The following is a 24248-nucleotide window of genomic DNA, read 5'->3' as shown; positions in this document are numbered from 1 at the left end:
AAGCCTGTCCACCATCTACAAGGCACAAGTTAGGACTGTGATATACTACTCTCTGCTTGGGTGCAGCCCCAACAACAGTCAAGAATATTGACACCATCCAGGACAAATCAGCCACTTGTTGGAAACTACATCCACGTGCATTCATTCCCTCCAAAACCGATGATAAGCAGAAGTGTTTATGATCTACGAGGTGCATTGGAGAAATTCACCAATAATCCTTAGACAGCACATTCCAAACTCACAGCCACTTCCATCTAGAAGGACAAGGGCAACAGATACATAGGAACGCAACCACCTGCAAGTTCTCCTCCAAGCCACTTACCATCCTGACTTGGAAATATACCATTGTTTCTTCACTGTCATAGGGTAAGAACTAGGGACAGGCAATAAATGCTGGTCAGCCTGTGACACCCATGTCCCAATCATGAATGAAAACGAAGAAACCAAAACTGAACAAACACAGAGATCTTGAAGGATGGAGGATATTACAGAGCTAGAGGATATTGAGTCCAAGGATGGATTTTAAGACAAGAAAACTGGCTAGTTCTGTTCAATTTGTGGTCAGCGGTAACCTCCAGGATGTTGACAGTGGGTATTTGCTGATGGTAATATCATTGAATGTAAAGGCGAATTGGTTAGATTGTCTTTTATTAAAGATGGTTATTGCCTGTCAATTGCCCAACACCAGTGTTTTTTCAGTTCAAGCTAATGTGAGATCACACACTGCATGCTGCAAAGTCAAGCACTTACAATTTCTCCAGTATTTAATTTTTTGAGAGGGAACGGAAAACTGGATTCTGCCAAATAAGGAAGTAATTGCTAAAGAGCACCAGGGAATGAATTTCTATGTTGCCAATGCAATTTCAGTTCCCAGAATGAAAATGTAGAGATATCAAAAAAGAATGACCAGTTTTAATGAAAAGAAAATTGTCAGAGCTCTAAAAGGCTGTCATGCAAGGATCTGTAATTGTCACTTCCAAATTTTAACCTATAGGTCACTTTGACAACTGTATTAAAGAGTATTGTTCAATTGATTATTCTTTCAAGGGCACAGCCTCGATTATTGGCAAATCAATTGTCACCAAGTCACCTTTTATTTACATGCGCATAATACATGACACTGACCCAGCTAGCTCACAGCTGGCTTCTAGAGTAAACAGAAACCCCAATACTCCTTATTATATCTGTCAGTCAGGGCTCCATGATTGGCTGTTAACCTGGTCCAATCGGGGAATTCAAGTTCTATGAGGTCTCCCTGGCTGACCAGAATCCAATCATTACAGGATCAAAGGAACATCATGATGAATTCAGTGTAAGGTGGTTATATCTATAACAGCAAGAACTAGTCAAGATAGGCTAAGTGAGGCAAAACTATACTCGGGCCAAGTCAGTTCAAGTCTCAGTCATCTCAACAAATCACTCAGAAAAACCATTGAGGTCCAGTTGCATAGCCTTTATAATTTGACAATGTATGGGAGAGGAGAGATAACAAGACAAGACTACTAATCCAGCAATGCATGTTAGTGCCCTGGAAACATCAGTTCAAATTCAACAGCAGAGGGTAAATTTGATTTGAATGTGTAAAATCTAGAATTAACACTTAATCTCAATGACTATCAATAATTGATGTCAAAGCTCATCTAGTTCTCTCACATCATTTAGGGAAGGAAATCTGCTGGCTTTCATGTGCTTCTAAACTAACAGCAATAGGGAGACTCTTAACTGCCTTTAGAAAAGTTCATATCTTCACATTTTCACATGTTATCATCCACTGCCAAGTTTTTGCCCAATCACTTAACCTGTTTCTATCCTTCTGCAGATACTTTATTGTCCATGCATGGACAATTAGGGATTGGCAACAATTGTGGCCAATGATACCAACATCTAATAGAAAAATAAATAGAGTTTTCTACAGCAATTCCACTGCCCTGTTTTATCCACACAAAAATTTAGATCAAGGCTTTGTTTCTTTCCCTTTATGTCGTCTAGGGTTGATTTCCTTCGGAAATGCAAAGTCAAATAATGATTCACCTCAGGTTTTGGCAGAGTTTCAAAGAGAGCATGACCCTAATATCAGTACCAAATTCCTCAGGAGAGAAATTAGGAAATAATTTTTCATGCAAAATAGTGCAAGTGTGAAAATCTCTCCCAAAAAATCCACTTGATGCTTGCTGAATGGGTTCAGATCAGCCTTGAACTCACTGGGTGGTCGAAATAGGTTGGGGATGCTGAAAGGCTGACTCAGGTCCCAGTCATTGAAAGGTGAAGTGATCCTTGCCTCCATCATTTCTTATGGGAAAACTGACAGACTGGCATGCACTGGGATTTCGTCTCATCTTTCCCCTCATTCACTGCGTCTTGAGTTATAAATAATGCAAGAGCAGAAGGCTTTTTGTTATTGCCCTCTCCAAAGTACAGGAGTAGTAAGCTGGAGGAGACTGTCAGGTAAAGAAGCCTAGGCCAATGCAAACCATGCATCTAAAATTCTGACACTTGGATGTACCAAGACATGACTTGGCCCTATGAATAAAGGAGCTGAGCACAATCAGTAATGCAACAAAAAACAAACCTGTGGGTTGTCCATGTACCACAACAGCGCATTGTCCGAAGTGTCCAATATAAAATACCGCCTCAGAAATTTCCCGCTGCCTTCGACTTCTTCAATGTCTAGGAACCCACAAACACGACTGTGTCGATCCACATATGGCATTTCTATTCTCATTAAACATCACACTGTGGAAGAAACAAGATATGGTAAAAAACATGGTAAAAGTCTATCATTGACTATCATTCAGATCAATTGAAACAGTAATTCATATGAACAATAATTCTTTTGAAGAGAATAAAACATTCCATATTGCAAACAGTTCTTTGCAATGGTGCATCATTACCAAGCTTTAAATGTTTCATCAGAAAAAATTAACATGAAGTGGACACAGTTGAAAATTATTTAAAGTATATTAGTTTGGAAGTTTGCCTTGTTGTTGTCGTCTTTCTGTTAATGACTTAGTTATGATGAACAACAACATAGTAGTCAGTTCTGTCCTCTCAATTTCTTTCCAACTAACACTCCCGTACCCTGTGACTATTGTCAAGTGCCACAGTTACTCTCCTGTTACATTTTCGCTCTGTAATCACACTCTGTTTCATTAAGCCAAATTGAACAGCCCATCAATGGGTCAGAAAGCGGATGGGTGCACTTGTAAATTAGGGTGTTGAGCTAATGATGGCGTGCATGCCACCAATCCCTCCTACACCTCTCTTGCAACATCATGAACAACAAGGAAAATGATTTGAAAAATCCATGGTCTAATTGAGGCCCATAATGGGAAAATAATTAAATGATTCTCAACACGCAGCCCTGGACATTCAGTCATGTCGGCTTCTGGCCAGTTAGAAGCAGCGGCTGGAGATTGAGGGAGGAATTGCTTCTTGTTGAAACTTCTGACGGTTCCCCTTTCCTATCCAACTTTATCGCAGCATTAATTTCTTCCACCTTCTGTGGAACTTGTCAATCTGGTAACAGTGAAATCTCAGGCTTGTCTGCATGTCCAGTTAATTCAGCTGAGAGCCACCTTCTTGGGCCTACCTGCAGTATCAGCACTCGCAGTTCTGAAGAAGAGTACACCAGACCCAAAACGTTACCTCAGGTTTCTCTTCACAGATGCTGCCAGACCTGCTGACCCTTTCCAGTAACTTCTGTTTTTGGCACAAAAACTGGGGTGAGAATAGTCACAAGGTGATAGCTGAAGATAAAGCAATTGAAATGCAGCCCTTCACTGTCTCCATCACATCTGTACCTTTTACCATAGATTCTAACAGCACACCAGGAGATCATTAGACCTGTCAAACCGATATTTACTCAAGACCAAACTGTCTTCTGAATTTTCCCATAGAACCTGTTTCATCATGTGCTTTGGTGGCATCACATGTTGTGGCTTAATTTTTCTGGTTACGATCTTCACATTCTGCACATATTTTAAACCAGCATGTTTAAGTCCGTGTCCATCACTATTCACAGCTCCTCTGATTGAGAAAGTTTTGCCAAAATGTGTTGGCTGAGTAACAATCCAGACTGGCAGGCCAAGGATGGCTAAGAAGCTCTGATTCTCAGCTTGCACTCAACAGATGAACTGGTCTGGAGAAAAGGTAGTATCATCAACCTTGATGACATAGATTTGGGAGGAGGATAAGGTTTGAAAAGGGTGAGCAATCTCCCTGTTCTTGAATAGGCTTTATTGCAAGTGTAGATGTGGGTTAACAATAGGATCAGACTCAAGTGTGCACAGGTAGATATGTGAAGCCCAGCTGTTTGTGTGAGGTACCTGTGATTGTGCAAAACACCCAGCGAAGAGAACGAAACTGACAAAAATCATACAACAGAAAATAAAAGGCTATTTGGTCTATACTGTCACCACCAGCTCTTGGAAAGATTCATCAAATTAGTCCCACATCCTTGCTCTCTCCATAGCCTTGTCGCTTGTTTATTTTTCACGAGAAGGTAGAAATGTTGCACTGTGACTGTAAATTGTTCAGCGTGCAAGGCAGCACCAAGCCAACGCGCTTTCTGTTTCCACTCCATATCTGGGCCAGACCAAACAAGCTGACTGTTTGGACCACAATCGGTGTTGAAAGTGCTTGCTGCGAAACAAACGTTCCCCTAGTAACCATCATGCTATCTAACAAACGAATTTCAAAGGGCTCTGTATTTCTCAGCCAGAGCAACAGCACACAACCAATTTCCATTTTTGATTTTGCCCTCCTTTCATTAAGGGTAGCCTCAGTTGTTTGATTTTGCATTGCTGCAACTTTAATGTGAACCTGTTTATTTTAAACAGGTAAAATAATGTTGACTGGAAACTCATACCGCTGTCCTTACTTTGATAAGGGCACTCACTAAACCATATCATATTAATTTGTGGGGTGTCATTACATTAATCAATTAATTAATTAATTATATTAACGTTGCATTAAATGGTATTATGTTCACTGTTTCAAAATCTCCCCTTCCCCAACTGCATCCCTAAACCAGCCCAGTTCGTCCCCTCCCCCCACTGCACCACACAACCAGCCCAGCTCCTCCACTCCACCCACTGCATCCCAAAACCAGTCCAACCTGTCTCCGCCTCCCTAACCTGTTCTTCCTCTCACCCATCCCTTCCTCCCACCCCAAGCCGCACCCCCATCTACCTACTAACCTCATCCCACCTCCTTGACCTGTCCGTCTTCCCTGGACTGACCTATCCCCTCCCTACCTCCCCACCTATACTCTCTCCACCTATCTTCTTTTCTCTCCATCTTCGGTCCGCCTCCCCCTCTCTCCCTATTTATTCCAGAACCCTCACCCCATCCCCTCTCTGATGAAGGGTCAAGGCCCGAAACGTCAGCTTTTGTGCTCCTGAGATGCTGCTTGGCCTGCTGTGTTCATCCAGCCTCACATTTTGTTGTCTTGGATTCTCTAGCATCTGCAGTTCCCATTATCTCTTATGTTCACTGTAGTCGTTTTGGCTAAAATGTGATCAACAATATCCCAGTCTCTGTCCTTTGCTTCTAAATTGTCAGTTTGTTAGAAGAAGAAAGTGTTTACATTCATAAAACAGTTTATTACATTTCAATAGCTTCATGATGACTACATTACTCTGAAGTAGGACAATTGGTGTTCTATAAGCAAATGCCACCGCAAATGCACAAGAGTTCAGAAAGAGCAATTAGATAAATGGGTGGGCAGTCTATTTGTTGTAATGTTAGTTAAGGAGAAAGGACATGAAGAGAACTCCCTGCACTTTTCTAAATTAATGCTAAGGGATCAATCACTTTTGTGCTAATACGGCCTTGATTTAATGTCTGATATGAAAACAACACCTCCTACTGTGCAGAACTCCCTCAGCATTGTGCTGAAGAGTCAGCAAGATTGCATGCTCATGTGTTCAATAGAGCTTCAGCCAACAAACCAACAGAACTGAGAGTGCTACCAAATGACCAAATTGACTTGATAAAATGAGGTGTCTGACTATATAGAGCATGAGTGTATTTACAAATGTGGTATTTTGTCATTACCCTGTTAGAAGTCCTAATTTTTTGTGTCCACATGTTCAGACAGTTAGAAAAAATGTGTACTGCAGGGGAAGAGCTTTCAAAGATCCTATTTTGGTTGTAAGCAATCGGTTGCTTCATAGAAAAGCACAGTTCCGGACACTGCCACCGAAAGCAACATTTGGAAATTCCAATAAATATCTACTTTCGAAAATTACCTTATGAATTATGAAATTTATAACAGACACTCAGCTTCCTCTCCCTTCCCACTCCTGCACAGCGATTTAAACAAGCATATGACGTCTTGGATTTTCCAAAATTTCCACAAAGTAATTTCCATCATCCAATGAAACTAAGCCCAATAAGATTGAGATTGTGTTGCCACTATGAAAAGTTCATTCACTCCTCTTAATGACGACACCTAAAGATTTTATTAGTTTGACAGTTCACACCCTTGAGATTTCTTTGTAAAATTTGCTCATCCTAGAAGATGGTGAAGTGAACTTAAAGCAGGTTTGCTGCATCTCCAGGATCTAACACAAGTAACATCAAGAGAGGCTCCTGCGCAGCAGCATATGAAACTAGCTTTCAGTTTTGCAACCTCCAATTTATTTCGCTGTTGTTGAAAGAGTTAATAGCCATAGATGAGCTCTTTCTATTGTAAATGTGTCACATATATCCAGAATGCATTATTTCATTTGTTTAGCTGCTCACTTGGTTGTGATCATTTGAGAGTTGACAAAACAGTTAAGGTCAGTCAAATCTACAAAAAACTCTGGTGGGTGCTGCAGCTTATCTTTTCCACATCATCACATACAGGCTCATAAAAAAATACAGTAATTTTAAAGACAGCGTTTTATTGTTTTGGTAGCCAATTGAAATGGGAGCAGCAAATCAGCTAATGACTGGAATGTCGAAAAATGTGGGGATTAGAGAGAAACCAGGACTGGGACACGATATTAAGGTATTAATAATTATAATCCTTGGTTGGATCACCAATTATTTTCTCTCTCATCATCTGTTTTACATAATAGGAATGAATGCATGTAAGTTGCCCTGGTAACATACAAAATGGACCACATCTCTCTTCATGACATGTGCTCTCCCATGTCAGGGGAATGTTAAATGGATCTAAGCCAAGTGGTGAAGTAGGACACAATTCTTTGCTTTGAGAGTAGACTTACTCATAGGATGCAGCCATACAGATCTCTGCATCCCAACTATACACCTAATATCCTATCTGATTTTGATGAGATGTGATCCTGGTCGTTCATCAAATAATGTCAACTTTCTTGAAACAAATTAGTCAACAATCCATTCACAGGGAATAGGTATCATCAAAACAATATAACATTAATTATGAACTATAATTTGATGTGGTTTGGGTGCTATCACAGTGGAGTATATCCCCTTCAGTATTCAATTAGAACTATTAAATGTCTGATGCAAGTCATATATGATGTCTAAAGTTTATCATACTTATTGTTGCTTATAGCTGACTTCTTTCATTGGTTTCTCCTTTTCTTTCATTCATTTTGTTTCCACTCAATTCATTTTCCTTGTCAAAGTGACAGCAGATGCTCTATTGTCAGAGCCCTGAGTTACCTGTGCAGCCTCTCTGCGGAATTAAAATGCAACCCCTTCGCAAGTAGTATTGTTAAGAAGTATATTAAAGTATAATATGTATGGTGTGACATAAGCAAATCTTCCCCTCCCAGCATCACAGACTGAAGTTTACAGATTCGCCGATGTGCAAATTTTGGCTGAGATTTTGCTGGAGCAGTTTGTCTGTTATCTGTCTTGTACCATTCAGATCAAAACTATTTTGAGAATTGGGCCTTTTGTTTCAAATCCGGATGGCAATTTCTTTTAAGGGGGAAAATGGACAAATACTTGAAATGGGAGAAACACAGAGGTTTGGGCCAAATTGGGCAACTTGATCAAAGATTTCAGTCTGTCCTTTGTGATTCATTAAATCAATGCATCATCATTGACATGTCTGATGTATGGCAGCCAACTGTTGCACAGCAAACTGTCAAAAAAACACAGCTCGGGCAGTGTAGCACTCCCTCAATGTTGCACTGGAATGTCTACCATGAATTTTGTGCCCTACAGCCTTCAAAAATGTCAGTGGTGAGGCAACAGTGACTGTGATTTTGACTTTCACATTCTCTGCTGGCAGTGATCAAGCAGTTGTACATTGCATGAGACCAGTGGTGGAGTGGTGGGTTCCACCCACTGTCACCCCGAGATAAACCCACCAGTATGCCCCAATCCACATGATGATCATTCCAACAGGAGGTATACAACCGCCTGCGCCGATTTACCTTGGTTTAAACAATCGCACTGCTGCAGTGCTATATACATCAATGTGATACCTGAACGTAACAATAATTATATTGCATTCCAGTAAAGCCTAAACTCGACAGCAAAGTGATTGACTGAACCCATCGTGTATGGGAAGTAGCTGTAGCTAGTTCTGGGCTGACCTTACATACCATGATTAAGGAATTCATTTAAATCAGACCTTGTCAACATTTAAGTTTCACTCACGCATCCTCACATGCTAACTTATCTAACTCTTGAACGATCCTTACTCTGAAATTAATTTATGGGATGTGAATGTCTCTAGCTAATCCAGCAGTTTTTGTCCATCCCTAGTGATCCTTCTAAAGGTGACGGTGAGCTGCCTTCTTGAACCAGTGCAGTCCATGTGCTGTACATCAACCCACAATGTCATTAGGGAGAAAATCTCAGGGTTTCAACTCAACCACTATCCAAGGAACCTTGGTGTATTCCTATAGTGTGCCTTGTAGATGGTACACATTGCTGCGACTGAGTACATGAAGTGGAGACAGTGAATTTTTTTCAATGTGATGCCAATCAGGTGGGCTACCTGGATGATGTCAAGCTTCTTGAGTGTTGCTGCAGATGCACTCATCAGCTAAGTGGTGAGAATTCGATCACACTCATTACTTGTACCTTGTAAATGGTGGACAGGATTTGGAGACTCAGGAGTTATGTTCCTATTCTCTGACTTGCTCTTGTAGCCACAGTATTTATGCAGCTTGTCCAGTAAAGTTTGTGGTCAATGGTTACCATATGATATTGATGAAATGGGGATGATAATGTCATTGAATATCAAGACATTTCAATTCTCCCTTTTTGGAGGGGGTCACGGCATTTGTGTTTGTAAACTTCACTCGCCAGTTGTCAGCCCTAATCTGGATATTGTCTAGCACTTACTTCCTCTCTTCCTGTGTACTTTTCCAGCTTCACCTTCAAGGCACTCATGTTAGTCACCTCAAGTATTTAAATGACTGTGAATTCCACCATCTTTCCCCTTTCCAGGAAACAAGCTCCTTTTGAATTCTTTGTTTGATTTCTCGATGATTGCCTCCAGTCTTTGGTAACATTAAAGCCTAAGAAATCAATGCAGGGCACGTCTGTCTACAATAGTCATGCTCCATGATTGCTGTAACTCAGTAAAGATTCTGGGGCATCTCAGCTGATGTAAACTGTCTGACAGATAGTGGTGACACAAACAAACAGGGATTCAATTTTAAGGCCAGTATTAGCAGAAGCCTAAAAAGATGGCCACAGAGGAGATCAGTCAATGCTGTCATTGCCTCAACATCTCTCCAACAATGCCCATGAGATGACTTCTCTCCACTTTGTAAACTTTATAAAATTTCCTTTTCCACTGCTAGCTCTGTGCATTCTGTCTGCTACTGGACATTTTGGATTGTTTGGTCATGTCTTTTCTCCAGTCAACAGGAGTCTGATAACATCAGAAATCTGCTGTTTCTTGTTTTTCAAGAAGGAGACTCTCTTGTAGAGGAGATACCACAATGATTGCTGCTGTTTAAAAATGCCCAAAGCTAATCAGCCACCTTCATTGGAGTTCACAAGTTTCCAGCTGATTGCTGCCAAATATGTGACACCACAGTGTGATAATTTCTTACCAAATGAATTTACAAGCTTGCTCTATCAATTGCTTTTCCGATCAATTTTACTGATTTCCAAACCTTTTCTGTTAACTGGACCCTGTTTTGGACCGTTACTGTTACTTCTCCTTGTGCAGCTCTATTATCCAGACAGCAGCAGCATGTCCTGACCCCGCCTGTAACTTGTCTTGTTGACTGACAGCAGTAAGTTGTTTATCATGGAGGAACCACAAACAATATATCCACATTCAACAGACATAGTCAATTCCATCAGAGGCGGGAATCCAGGATAACCTTCCCCTCTTCTACCTTAGGTGCATGGGGGATTTCTCCAGCAGGATTGGTGTCTCTGACTCACTGTCACCTGCATACTCTGGCTTTCAATGTGGTTGTCCCACCATTTCCTGATCTCTTGATGCCTCCCTGCAGCTCATAACGCACAGATTGGTACCCCATTTCAGCTGATGAGCTAATCCAGGAAAGAATCTCATTAGATTTGTTTGATGTTGACAAGGGTCTGCACCCCTCAAAATATGTGAAGTCAAAAACAATGGAAGGGGCAGATGATCCCAATAAGGAAACAACAAAGACTCTGAATGCAGGCACCAGTGGGGTATGTGGCGCACTCAGTGGTGTATTCACTCTATGACCTATTGGACTTGTGGCCAGAGATTTCAAACATTGGAATAATTAGCAATAAAATGTGGCTACCAAAATTCAGCCAATTACAGTAGAAGCAAACGATGCAACACTGCAAATGACCTGAGACAGGTGCAAGGACATTGAAGAGAAAAAACCTAGCACTGCAGGAGCCAATGATACTGCCTCAACAATTTGAGTTCCTGGCTAAGTGAGTCCCGTAGGGGCTGGAAATCTAACCTCAGGCTGATAGGGTCTCATATCACCACTCGTGTATGTATCCATCAACTCAATCATTAAGTAGAGTCTGTTTGTGCACAGACATTCTTTGAAATTGCATCATTTTGAAACTGAGTAAAATCTGACAAAAACTGATGGACTCGTTCAGATACTGTTCTTAGCTTTTAATAATTGCGTGTTTAACAGTGGGATAAATAATGACTATGGTTATCTCAAAGGATTCTGAAGCCACAGGAAGATTCCAGTATTTCATAATTGTCATTTCAATCTACCCCAAGATCAGCAGTATAGTTCTTTCTGAAGCGGGCACTGCCTTTATATTCTCACAGTACAATCGTGTTTCACTTTGGACTAATTCTGCCTGAAGCTGTGATGTAAATGGTGTTAGAGCAGACTTAACCCAAGGGAGAAATGGAGGGACTGACCTCCTCTCCTCACCATCATGGTTTCAGTTCACACTTGACTTAAACTCCAACGACAATAGTTACATACTGATGTGATACCTATGCAATTCAATAAAAAGATAAGGAAAGAGCCTGCAAGAAGCCTTCAAAGGCAAGACCACTGCAACAGCAGAGCTGACGGAAAGGGTCCTGCATCAGTAGGCTTCTTAATTATCCTGATGTCTCCTCACAGCACCCTTTTGCCAACACAAACATTCCAGATCATCACAAGTTCACAAATGAAAAGCGTCAAGCGGGAACAGTTGTTTTGAAGTGCCACATCAGCATGCTGACTACATGGAGCCAACTTCTAGAAGCAGTGTGTTGCCCAAGAGTAATCATTTCCAATGAGACTGTAAGACATTGCTAATAGAATGGAGGGAGACCACGAGATGGATAGGGACAGTCATTGACTAACAGTATGTGCACTCTGCAGGAGGCTGTAGAGCAGACAAGAGGATATCTAAATTGTGGCCCTTGGAGACATATGGTCTCATAAGAGTCAGAGTATCTGAGAACATGTCCATGGTGGTGCAACACAGCCTGTGTGCATAGGGTTGCCTCTCTGGATTCAGAGTGCTGTATAATCAGACTGAGGAATTATAAAGACAGGGACTCAGATATCCCTCAAAGTGCACCTCCACCCCTACTCCCAACCTGCCCTCGCACTCCCACTGCACCCCTCACACAGCAGGAGTTTGTCTGGAATATGTACTCTTTCAGCCCAGAAATGCTTTGGGGTATGAAACCACCAAATGCTGCCTGGTGACTCCCTAACAGTTGTGCATGGAGGTGAGGGAAGCAAATTAGAGACAAGATCATGCTGTATCATGCTCACATATCACCTAAACCCTGATGATGGATCAGGAGAAGTTTTGGGGCCACATTTAACAAGGTATCAAACTTAATTAAATGGTAAAATTTCAGGCAGCAAGGACACACGACCAGAGATGTGAACAAGCTCACCGATGTTGAATATATGTCGATTTACTGACTGTACAAAACTACTGCTTCAAATATTAGATAATGAAATGTGAGGCTGGATGAACACAGCAGGCCCAGCAGCATCTCAGGAGCACAAAAGCTGACGTTTCGGGCCTAGACCCTTCATCAGAGAGGGGGATGGGGTGAGGGTTCTGGAATAAATAGGGAGAGAGGGGGAGGCGGACCAAAGATGGAGAGAAAAGAAGATAGGTGGAGAGGAGAGTATAGGTGGGGAGGTAGGGAGGGGATAGGTCAGTCCAGGGAAGACGGACAGGTCAAGGAGGTGGGATGAGGTTAGTAGGTAGGAAATGGAGGTGCGGCTTGGGGTGGGAGGAAGGGATGGGTGAGAGGAAGAACAGGTTAGGGAGGCAGAGACCGGTTGGACTGGTTTTGGGATGCAGTGGGTGGAGGGGAAGAGCTGGGCTGGTTGTGTGGTGCAGTGGGGGGAGGGGACGAACTGGGCTGGTTTTGGGATGCAGTGGGGGAAGGGGAGATTTTGAAGCTGGTGAAGTCCATATTGATACCATTGGGCTGCAGGGTTCCCAAGCGGAATATGAGTTGCTGTTCCTGCAACCTTCGGGTGGCATCATTGTGGCACTGCAGGAGGCCCATGATGGACATGTCATTTAAAGAATGGGAGGGGGAGTGGAAATGGTTTGCGACTGGGAGGTGCAGTTGTTTATTGCGAACCGAGCGGAGGTGTTCTGCAAAGCGGTCCCCAAGCCTCCGCTTGGTTTCCCCAATGTAGAGGAAGCCACACCGGGTACAGTGGATGCAGTATACCACATTAAGCAGAGGTTCACCTGCACATCTGCCAATGTGGAAAGTCATCTTGGGGCCTGGGATAGGGGTGAGGGAGGAGGTGTGGGGCATGTGTAGCATTTCCCGCGGTTGCAGGGGCAGTTGCCGGGTGTGGTGGGGTTGGAGGGCAGTGTGGAGCGAATAAGGGAGTCACGGAGAGAGTGGTCTCTCCGGAAAGCAGAAAGGGGTGGGGATGGAAAAATGTCTTGGGTGGTGGGGTCGGATTGTAGATGGCGGAAGTGTCGGAGGATGATGCGTTGTATCCGGAGGTTGGTGGGGTGGTGTGTGAGAACGAGGGGGATCCTCTTTGGGCGGTTGTGGCGGGGGCGGGGTGTGAGGGATGTGTTGCGGGAAATGCACGAGACGCAGTCAAGGGCGTTCTCGACCACTGTGGGGGGAAAAGTTGCGGTCAAGAAAACTTGGACATCTCCCACGATGAGGCATTCCACTCCCACACATCCCAGATGTCCAAGTTCTTCAAGGCATCCCAGATGTCCAAGTTCTTCACCGTGTCTCCCGCATTTCCCGCAACACATCCCTCACACCCCGCCCCCGCCACAACCGCCCAAAGAGGATCCCCCTCGTTCTCACACACCACCCCACCAACCTCCGGATACAACGCATCATCCTCCGACACTTCCGCCATCTACAATCCGACCCCACCACCCAAGACATTTTTCCATCCCCACCCCTTTCTGCTTTCCGGAGAGACCACTCTCTCCGTGACTCCCTTATTCGCTCCACACTGCCCTCCAACCCCACCACACCCGGCAACTGCCCCTGCAACCGCGGGAAATGCTACACATGCCCCACACCTCCTCCCTCACCCCTATCCCAGGCCCCAAGATGACTTTCCACATTGGCAGATGTGCAGGTGAACCTCTGCTTAATGTGGTATACTGCATCCACTGTACCCGGTGTGGCTTCCTCTACATTGGGGAAACCAAGCGGAGGCTTGGGGACCGCTTTGCAGAACACCTCCGCTCAGTTCGCAATAAACAACTGCACCTCCCAGTCGCAAACCATTTCCACTCCCCCTCCCATTCTTTAGATGACATGTCCATCATGGGCCTCCTGCAGTGCCACAATGATGCCACCCGAAGGTTGCAGGAACAGCAACTCATATTCCGCTTGGGAACCCTGCAGCCCAATGGTATCAATGTGGACTTCACCAGCTTCAAAATCTCCCCTTCCCCCACTGCATCCCAAAACCAGCCCAGTTCGTCCCCTCCCCCCACTGCACAACACAACCAGCCCAGCTCTTCCCCTCCACCCACTGCATCCCAAAACCAGTCCAACCGGTCTCTGCCTCCCTAACCTGTTCTTCCTCTCACCCATCCCTTCCTCCCACCCCAAGCCGCACCTCCATCTCCTACCTACTAACCTCATCCCACCTCCTTGACCTATCCGTCTTCCCTGGACTGACCTATCCCCTCCCTACCTCCCCACCTATACTCTCTCCACCTATCTTCTTTTCTCTCCATCTTTGGTCCGCCTCCCCCTCTCTCCCTATTTATTCCAGAACCCTCACCCCATCCCCCTCTCTGATGAAGGGTCTAGGCCCGAAACGTCAGCTTTTGTGCGCCCGAGATGCTGCTGGGCCTGCTGTGTTCATCCAGCCTCACATTTCAGTATCTTGGATTCTCCAGCATCTGCAGTTCCCATTATCACTGCTTCAAATATTAATTGTGCATAATAAAACTCCTCTGTAAGCTACAACAATAGCTTGCATTTATATACCACCTTCAACATGCTAAAATGTCGTTATGAAAGCCAACAAGTCACTGAGCTGCAGATAATATTAGGAGAGGTGACTAAATGCTCAAGCTCACGGCTGAAAGTGACTTTACAATGAATAGGGAATTCCATGCTATTGAAATCTCTCCTTATATGCAAAAGACTAATCAATAACACAATCTGAGTGACAAGTCAACCAAGTCTGTCGAAACAAGGGGCAGCCATCAGAAGATGTGTAACAAAACAAGTTACCAGTCGAATCTGGCTCAACCTGGACAATAAAGACAAAACAACCAGTGTTGTCACTGAAGTGAAAGCAACAGCAACAGGATTTTGTGAAAAGCCTCAGAGAAAACAGTGCAACCCACTGAAAAAGCTGCAAAGCGAAACCCACGGGGCTGGCAGACAGAAGATCAGCTTTCACCTCAGACTGTTTTAATGTGGGTTCCATGCCATTCTGAAGGGGAAAATGAAACTTGACTATCCCGCAAGAGTACGGGAAGTGTTTCATCATTTACCTAAAACGTGTCGTGCCCCTGCAGTTGCCACTGGTCACATAATTCCTGCTTTCTGCCACACTGATTTTTAACAAGATCCAGAAAATAGCCACAATGAGACTTCTCTCATTACAAGACTTGAAGGGACTCAGCATAAAATAAATTATTTCTTCAATAACCTGCTCCTGTTTATGCACGTGCGTGAAATGGGGTTAGACTCCTGCGTGGACAGTGGGAAATCCATCAAAGTTCCTGTACATCACTGGACTGTGGGAGGAAACCGGAGCACCCAGAAGAAACCTACGCAGACACAGGGAAGGCGCAAACTCCATACAGACAGTCACCCGAGGATGGAATCGAATCCAGGTCCCTGACATGGTGAGTGCTAACCACTAAGCCAGCATGCTACCCTGTCTGCACTCACTCTACAACAAGGACATGTGGGAAATCGTTTTCTGTTTCATGTTGAGTGGGCATGTGTCACTTTGATCATGCCAACGTCATGTCCCAAATGATAGACCCCACCTCATGGAATATTACTCAGTGGATGATGCGTAGGTACTTTCAGGAGAGATTAGGAAACTCTGTTACCAAGATGGTACAGGGCACATTGTTGAAAGGCCCACTGCACATTCGGAGAAATGACAGGAAAATTTTAAAGCATATAAAACTTTGGTCAGATCACACTGGGAGCTTTGGACCCCAAATGTATGAAGGATAACATCTGGAATAAAATCTATGCTCCATAGTTTTAATGGCAAGGAATTACTAAACAAAGCTCGATTGTATTCCTTGGAATTTACAAGATTGAAGATTGGCTTAATCAAGGTTTCCGAGATACTTATGGGAATAGATAAGGAAACTATTTCCATAAGTTGGAGAGTGTAGAACAGGAGACAAAATCTGAATGTTAGAACCAAACCTTTCAGGAGTGAAATTTGGAAACAAGTTTATTTCTACAAAATGATAGCATAAGTTGGGATCTCTCCAACACAAACTGGTAATGTTGAATTAATAACTGTTAATTTTAAAACTGAGATCAATTGATTTCAGTTAAGCAAAGGCATTAAGGAACATGGGCCTGAAGTTGGTACAAAGGCTTAGATCATAGATTTAATTGAAAATATCTGTATCTATGTTCACTGATGTTACAACACACCTCTAGTGTAGGTGGGACTTGAACCCAGGTCACCTGGTTGAGAGTTAGGGACAATACCACTGCACCAGAAGAACCCAGAACAGAAATGATTATACATGTGGAATGGTCTTAACAGTTGGTGTGTTTTTTTTAGTTCAAAGGACAGTATAAAGGAAATGATGTGTAATTTCTGCATGAAGGGGCTCTCCAATAAAACATTTGTTCTTATAAAGTGGGTATTATCAGTGGAGATTTCCCATTTCTCACTAAGATTGTGGCTTACTGGTAATGTCCCTATCCCTGTATGGAGAGGTCTGGGTTCAAGACCCAATTGCTCCGCAAGTGTATAATAACATCTCTGAACAGGTTGATTAACAAAATAAGAGAAGACGGAAGCAATATAATGCAACTGAGCTGTTGACACTTCAGTGCACAGTTAAATTTGAAGCACCATGATGAGGAACATTTGTCACATACTGATTTGGAGAGCAGGTTTTCTTCACTAATGTTTGAATCATTTGTGGTTTTCTCAAAGCAAATTCTCTGACAGCATTAAAGTCACTTTTACAAAGACAGCGTTATCTATTTTCCAAACTAGATTCAATTTCTTGTAATGTTTTTTTGATTTAAACTGAATTCTTATTCTGAAAGTGGGACTTGGAATTTGAAACGGGTGAATTATGATTTTGTGCAGGACTTGGGATTACTGCAACATGCCACCCTCTCTTTCCCATTAAAACCCCTAATGCTTTGTTGCCAGCCGTGCCGTCATGGTAAATTTAGTTCAGCTGCAAAGGGATGAACATGATGCACCCCAGCATTTAGCTCAGCTGGCCTTTTTTGCTCAGATATACCATACCGAACGATTTTAGGTTAGGCTATCCTTGTCTTAACCACAAAGCCCTTTTCTAAAAACAATTCTCTGAACATGTGCTGACAGATTTGGGATTTGGCTGTGATGCTTCCAATGGTGTACAGTCACCCAACACAGACCATTCAGACATGCAGGTGAATAACAGGTGAGAGATAATGGGAACTGCAGATGCTGGAGAATCCAAGACAACAAAATGTGAGGCTGGATGAACACAGCAGGCCAAGCAGCATCTCAGGAGCACAAAAGCTGACGTTTCGGGCCTAGACCCTTCATCAGAGTGGGGGATGGGGAGAGGGTTCTGGAATAAATAGGGAGAGAGGGAGAGGCGGACCGAAGATGGAGAGAAAAGAAGATAGGTGGAGAGAGTATAGGTGGGGAGGTAGGGAGGGGACAGGTCAAGGAGGTGGGATGAGGTTAGTAGGTAGATTGGGGTGCGGCTTGGGGTGGGAGAAAGGGATGGGTGAGAGGAAGAACAGGTTGGGGAGGCGGAGACAGGTTGGACTGGTTTTGGGATGCAGTGGGTGGAGTGGAGGAGCTGGGCTGGTTGTGTGGTGCAGTGGGGGGTGGGGACGAACTGGGCTGGTTTAGGGATGCAGTTGGGGAAGGGGAGATACATGTCCATCATGGGCCTCCTGCAGTGCCACAATGATGCCACCCGAAGGTTGCAGGAACAGCAACTCATATTCCGCCTGGGAACCCTGCAGCCTAATGGTATCAATGCGGACTTCACCAGTTTCAAAATCTCCCCTTCCCCAACTGCATCCCTAAACCAGCCCAGTTAGTCTCCTCCCCCCACTGCACCACACAACCAGCCCAGCTCCTCCACTCCACCCACTGCATCCCAAAACCAGTCCAACCTGTCTCCGCCTCCCTAACCTGTTCTTCCTCTCACCCGTCCCTTCCTCCCACCCCAAGCCGCACCCCCATCTACCTACTAACCTCATCCCACCTCCTTGACCTGTCCGTCTTCCCTGGACTGACCTATCCCCTCCCTACCTCCCCACCTATACTCTCTCCACCTATCTTCTTTTCTCTCCATCTTCGGTCCGCCTCCCCCTCTCTCCCTATTTATTCCAGAACCCTCAACCCATCCCCCTCTCTGATGAAGGGTCTAGGCCCGAAACATCAGCTTTTGTGCTCCTGAGATGCTGCTTGGCCTGCTGTGTTCATCCAGCCTCACATTTTGGTGAATAACAGGTGTTTGGACCAAGTGCCAGAGCGAGCTGGGCAAATGGAAACATACCCGGCAACAGTTGGAGAGAAAATTTGCGCTGAAAACAGCCAGACTATTGTGATGTCCCAAACATAATTACAGTCAGTCATTCAGCCCCTCAAATCTGCTTCTCACCTTACATTATATTGGAATTGTCACACTCTCCATGCGAAATATGAAGGGGAGGTGCAATAACAATTAACTGAAATGGAACCAAAAATGGTTCTGATGTTGAACAATTCACATCACCCTGTCCTTTGCCTTTAAAGCTTGTAGCTGTCTGACACAGTTTATTCAAGCTTGTTTTTAAAACTTCTTTTTAATTACATATAAGCACGAGCCCTGGCCAAATCACTTATCAGTCTATGTATTACAAATAAAAAGGAATTCCACTCAGTTGTTTGGTGTTATCACTATCTGACAGCTTGTCAAAGCAAAACAGCCTCTGCCAACTTAGTTTTGATATTCCAGAAACCTTCAGATTATCACAGAATACAATGGCATAATACAAAAGGACAACTTGCTTGTGAATGCCATGGCTTCATGGTATTTGTCTGAATAAATTTACATGTGAATGCCTCTCTCTTTATCCAACCTCTTCCACCGTCCTGTGGAAACTCCTGACTTGCAGGTTAGAATTTCAGGCAACATTTTGATCTCAGCTTCCCTTCAGATGCAATGTATTTGCTCATCTGATCTTACTCTCATAGCAACTAGAATGGAGATGGTAAGTAGAATGGCTCACACTGACTATATTTCAAAAGTACTTGCTTGGCTCAGGACGAAAGACCAAATGCAGGTACTTTCTCTGGGTGAAGGTAACAGGAACATCGATTCCAAGGAGAATCTCTTTGGGGCAGAGCCAAGCAGGTTTGCAAAGTCACTATCAGTGAAATGTTTATGCCACGTGTTTGTGTATGCGCATGTGTGTCTGCATGTATGTGTATCGATGGGGTGGCACCAGTCTGCAACAGTTTCCCAACTAAGGAGGAGACTGCTGGTAAATTTGGGAAAAGTAATGCAAGTTAACAAGAGGTTTTACATCCTCATCCCAGATAATACATAAGAAATGTTATCCTTAACTACGGCACTGGGAAACAATACAAGAAATTCTTTGTAATCATTCAACTATTATACCAGTTTTATTCTAACCTATTTAACCACAACAGCAGATTGAATCACTACTGATTACAAATTTAAAGCTCTTGATTCCAAGATCCACGTTTTACTTGACAACAGTCAGTTTCCTTTTTCAATTTCTGCTTTCCAATGCTGTCCTGCACTGACTCAACACATTTCTCCAACAAATCACTGCATCACAACAGACAAAGGTAGGCCCAGCTCTATGGCCTGTCTACCTTTGACCTCAGGGAGAGATTGGGTCCTACTTCTGGGGAAGGTTGAGAAGTCAGCCAGGTTCCCTGCCCCCTATTACTCATCAGTGGAAATGCACGGGTTTTAGATGGGCCATTGGGCCCCGTGTCCAAAACAATAAATCACTTCCTGGTGTACACTGTTAACGTTAATAATATTGCTGCTGACTGGATAAATGAATAGTCAAAATTCTCAGCACTGGTGAGTAGGAGCAAAAATTAGCAAGAGAAACAAACAGAAAAAGATACAACCAAAATAGGTCAAATAGTTGTCAATATTCAGTGATGACAGTTTATTTTTCTATCACAGACTTTGATAAAAAGTAGAATTTCAACTCCAAGAAGCCTAAAATACAAGTCTGTGATGTGCCTGCAAAGTCGAAGTAGACAATGAAACTCTTCAAAATTACTGCACAGTAAAATCAGTGGTTTTTTGGCAGTGGATTTCTTTCTGGACACACCCTCGGAGCTCTAAACGTGCCACTGTATTACTGCAAGAACAGCCATGCTTTATATAAGTCACCATCTTAAGAATCAGACTGTTTCAGATATTTATGCATGAAATCACGAGTTTGCGTACATCAAATCAGAGCTGTCCTGCAGAACAATAACACCCTTTAGTGCTGTGTACACAGAGAGGTGTCTTGGAGGGGAAATGGGTGTATGGTTTCCCAGATTGAATGGACACTGGTCACATCATTTATGACAAAGTATTGTGAAATTACACGCAAGCAACTGATCAAACTGGTTCGGCTCTAAAACGTTCACTTCAGTGCAGTGCTGGAATAGTCCATTGCTAGTAATTGCACCTTTTACAATTTGTCAGGTGACTTTGCTGCACTGTTCGCACCAAGCAGAGTTTTCTTATCATTCTGGTCGAACTGTATGTCTGTGAAGCAATATCGTCCAGAACAGATTAACAAGCAATTGCTTACATTTTCAACTGTGAAGTCTTGTTGTTTGCACTACTAACTGCCTTTTTTTAAAGCACAACTTTGCAAAGCAAATTCAGATATCCTCTGGAGGTATCACAGCAAGATTTTGTGTTCATGATGAAGTCTGGTGTAAAATGACATCAGTAGAGTGTCAAATATATGTCTGGCCAGACATTATTTCAAATTGTTGTTTCTTTATTCACTCATGGGATGAGGGAGTTGCTGGCTAGGCAGCATTTATTGCCCATCCTTAATTGCCCAGTGGACAGTTAAGAGTCAACCACATTGCTGTAGGTCAGGAGTCACATGTAAGCCAGGCCAGGTAAGGATGGCAGTTTCTTTCCCCTAAAGGACAGTAGTGAACCCGATGGGTTTTTCCACAAATACTATAAGGATGAACTTGGCTCCACCGTTAATATTTTGGAATGATATGTTGAATGCATTCCTGCTTGTCAACAGTACATCATACTTTGAAAACATTGCGATTAGATTCAACCAACCTCATGAAACTTGTGAGCATTTGAAACTTCTACCCATGCCATTACTTGAACCAAATTCCATTTAGCAATCATCCCTGTGCTTGGCTTGGGGTCAAACAAACGAACAATTTTAAATTGCATTTTCAAATGAGGCGAAGGGGGCACATGAGGCGAAGGGGGCACAGATGGAAAGTGAGATCTAGACCCTTTTCATTCGGACCAATGGGGATGTGGGATAATCGGTCATCGATTCACTGTGATCTGGTGAATGAGTGAACAGTTTGGAAGGGCTAGGCAGCCTCCTTTTGTTCTACTGCCTCTAAATTTGTGACAGCCATGATATGGGGAGCCAGCAGAAATACCTCACCCACAGCACTGGGTGTGAGACATGGTGTCCCTATCTCTACAATTTCCACCAGCCCCACAAACTCAAGATATCAAGGTCATCCAGACCTGCTGACCATGCCTGCTTTTCAATGCACCACTATTGATATGTGTGCCTTCAACTGCTTGGATCTTGAGCTTGCTAGCTACCAATATAAACCTCTTAGACTCTCTTTTCTTTATTAAGACGCCTGATCTCCTTGACCAAGCTTTTCCCTCATCTGCGACATTATCTCAATTGTGTGAAATGCACAACCAATGTGTCCAAGTCTTCTCTTCCCATTTGAGCTTTTTGCTGATATTCATCCCAAAGACTGTCATGTTACCGCATGGGCCGCAGTGCTTCTGAAAAAGAGCTGAGTGCTCTTGCACCAGATTTAGAAATAATGATGCCTGTGACAGCTGCCAAGTGAGAATCTGTGTTTTAAAGCCAGTTGCTACAATCTAATTTACAATCAGAAAATCAGACCAATAAGGCTCTTTCAGACAAAGAATTGTCACATCTATCTCCTCAACATCTCAAACATGCCTGCTGACTGATGTAGTGATCTATTTTTTGTTAAATCTGGGTTTATCTAACAGAAGGCAGTGCATCATTTGAGTATGATGGATTCACCCAATGTCTAGCAGAACGGTTACTTGTGTCTCACACCCAGGGCTGTGGGTGAGGTATTTCTGCTGGCTCCCCATATCACGCTGTCACAAATTTATAGGCATTAGAACAAAAGGAGGCAGCCTAGCCCTTCCAACCTGTTCACTCATTCACCAGATCACAGTGAATTGATAACTGAATATCCCACATCCCCATTGATCTCTGAAGTACTGATGTCTTCTCAAACTCAACTTTTAAAAAGGACTGTTGGCCTGACATCAATTATCACTGGTGAAAACGAATTCCAAACATCTACCATCCTTCATGTGTACAATTGTACCCAAACTTCGACAATAAAAAGGGTCTAGATCTCACTTTTCATCTGTGCCCCCTTCGCCTCATGTGCCCAACCAATGGAAACAGGTTGCATTGAGAGTCTGCAACACTCCATTTGTTGAAAATATTGATCTGATCACCTTGGAAACTTCCCTATTTCGAGCAAAACCATGCTAGTTCGTGCAAATTCGCCATGTAGTTTAACCCTTGAGGCGAGACGGCATTCTGATAAATCTGCCCTGCACCGTCTCCAAAGCCAATGCAGCCTTCGTAATGACTTGGTCAGAGCTACTGGATGGACTCCACTAGTGGTATAACCAGAACTTGATCTAGACAAAGCATGACTTCTACCTCCTCGAATTCTAGAGCTCTCGACGAGAAAGGTTTCCAGTTCTGTAGCCGTTCGAGACAGTTTCATGTCGTGTCGTACCTGAACCAACATGACTAAGTCCACCTCACTTCCAGACTCGGTGGAAGCTGCAGAAACAGTCGGCGCAAATTAAAACAGCTAAGCTAGTCTGGCCAAATTTGGACCTCTCTGCAGAGCGCGCAGGTCACGTTATTACACGGCCAAAACGATGGGTCACAAGTGTCCGAATTCGCCATAGCCGTGCGCTTCTGCTTGACTTGGCTATCCTCACAGCTCCCCCGAACCCCGGAACCAGAGCACCTTTGCTGCCGGCGAACCACCTCGACTCGCACCGGGCTAGCCGCTGGTACGGACGAGGTCGGTCTAAATGATGCAAAACCCGGCAAGAAAGCTCAAGTCTTAATACACCGAGACTGAAAACTGAGCATTCGGGTGGGGAGAGTGTTTGCGGAGGGGAAGAGGTGGGTCGTAACTTGCCACCTTGCAGCTCTGGCTTCTGCCGATCAACAAGGTGCTGAACACTGTCACACAGGAGGCCGGGGAAGGTCAATAAAATTAAGCATCGTTATTCATCAACTTACCAGGCGAGAACCAGGAGAATCTGTTGCACGCAGCCTAGCAACACTGCACAAGCCTGTGAGCAAAATGCAGAGTTCAAACACGGATTTTTTTCCAAAAAAAAATAAAATCCGACTCTTTTGTTTTCCGCAGCGGGTTCAAACGGCAGATTAAACACAAAGTTTTGTCTGTTTCGCTCGTCTTTTTCCGGGTGAAATTTACATGAACACAAGTCAGCAAAGCGAGCTAACCAACAAACCCAACCCGGATGTCAACGTTAACTATAAATTGTAACTGTCAGCCAAGTTTTCTCTCTCTTTCTGACAAGGGAGACCAGTTGATCAGATTATTTGAACTGCAGATGTGAGGCAGAATGGGGAAGAAAGCCTTTCAAGAGTTTATAAGCGAGTTTCTAATGACGGGGTGGGTGGGGCGTGTCGCTGGATGCAAATAACCAGCAAAGTTTTCAGAGGTTGGACTTGCTCGTGGGTGCGGCTTCGCCCAACACGAAGATTCCACCCCGCATCCCCCACCGCCCCCCCAACCCCTCTCTGACTTCCCTATTTGTAAAAGTCTTTACAACACAAAACCTATCGAAATCAAGTTGTAGCCAGCTTTATTTCCCCTTTCGTCAGTTGTTCAGTGACTGCACTGGCGAGTTACGGGACGAGGGCT

At 43.8% G+C, this 24248-nt stretch overlaps 1 protein-coding gene across 2 annotated transcripts in view; it reads right to left on the bottom strand.

Moving 5' to 3' along the window:
* LOC125448010 (pleckstrin homology domain-containing family A member 2-like) overlaps positions 1 to 23983 on the bottom strand; it is a 98341-nt gene extending 74358 nt beyond the window's left edge. For both annotated transcript variants that reach the window (XM_048522880.2, XM_048522881.2), the window contains exons 1-2: positions 23597 to 23983; positions 2570 to 2733 (exon numbers count right to left, since the gene is read on the bottom strand). In XM_048522880.2, the coding sequence (XP_048378837.1) occupies positions 2570 to 2722 (153 nt within the window). In that variant the 5' untranslated portion in view covers positions 2723 to 2733; positions 23597 to 23983. The remainder of the gene's footprint in view (positions 1 to 2569; positions 2734 to 23596) is intronic.
* Between the last annotated feature and the right edge of the window lie 265 nt (positions 23984 to 24248).

Source organism: Stegostoma tigrinum, chromosome 40 (assembly GCF_030684315.1).
Source record: "Stegostoma tigrinum isolate sSteTig4 chromosome 40, sSteTig4.hap1, whole genome shotgun sequence".
Taxonomy (NCBI): domain Eukaryota; kingdom Metazoa; phylum Chordata; class Chondrichthyes; order Orectolobiformes; family Stegostomatidae; genus Stegostoma; species Stegostoma tigrinum.
The sequence above is the reverse complement of the archived record's forward strand: the minus strand, read 5'-3'. Positions and strand labels throughout refer to the sequence as shown.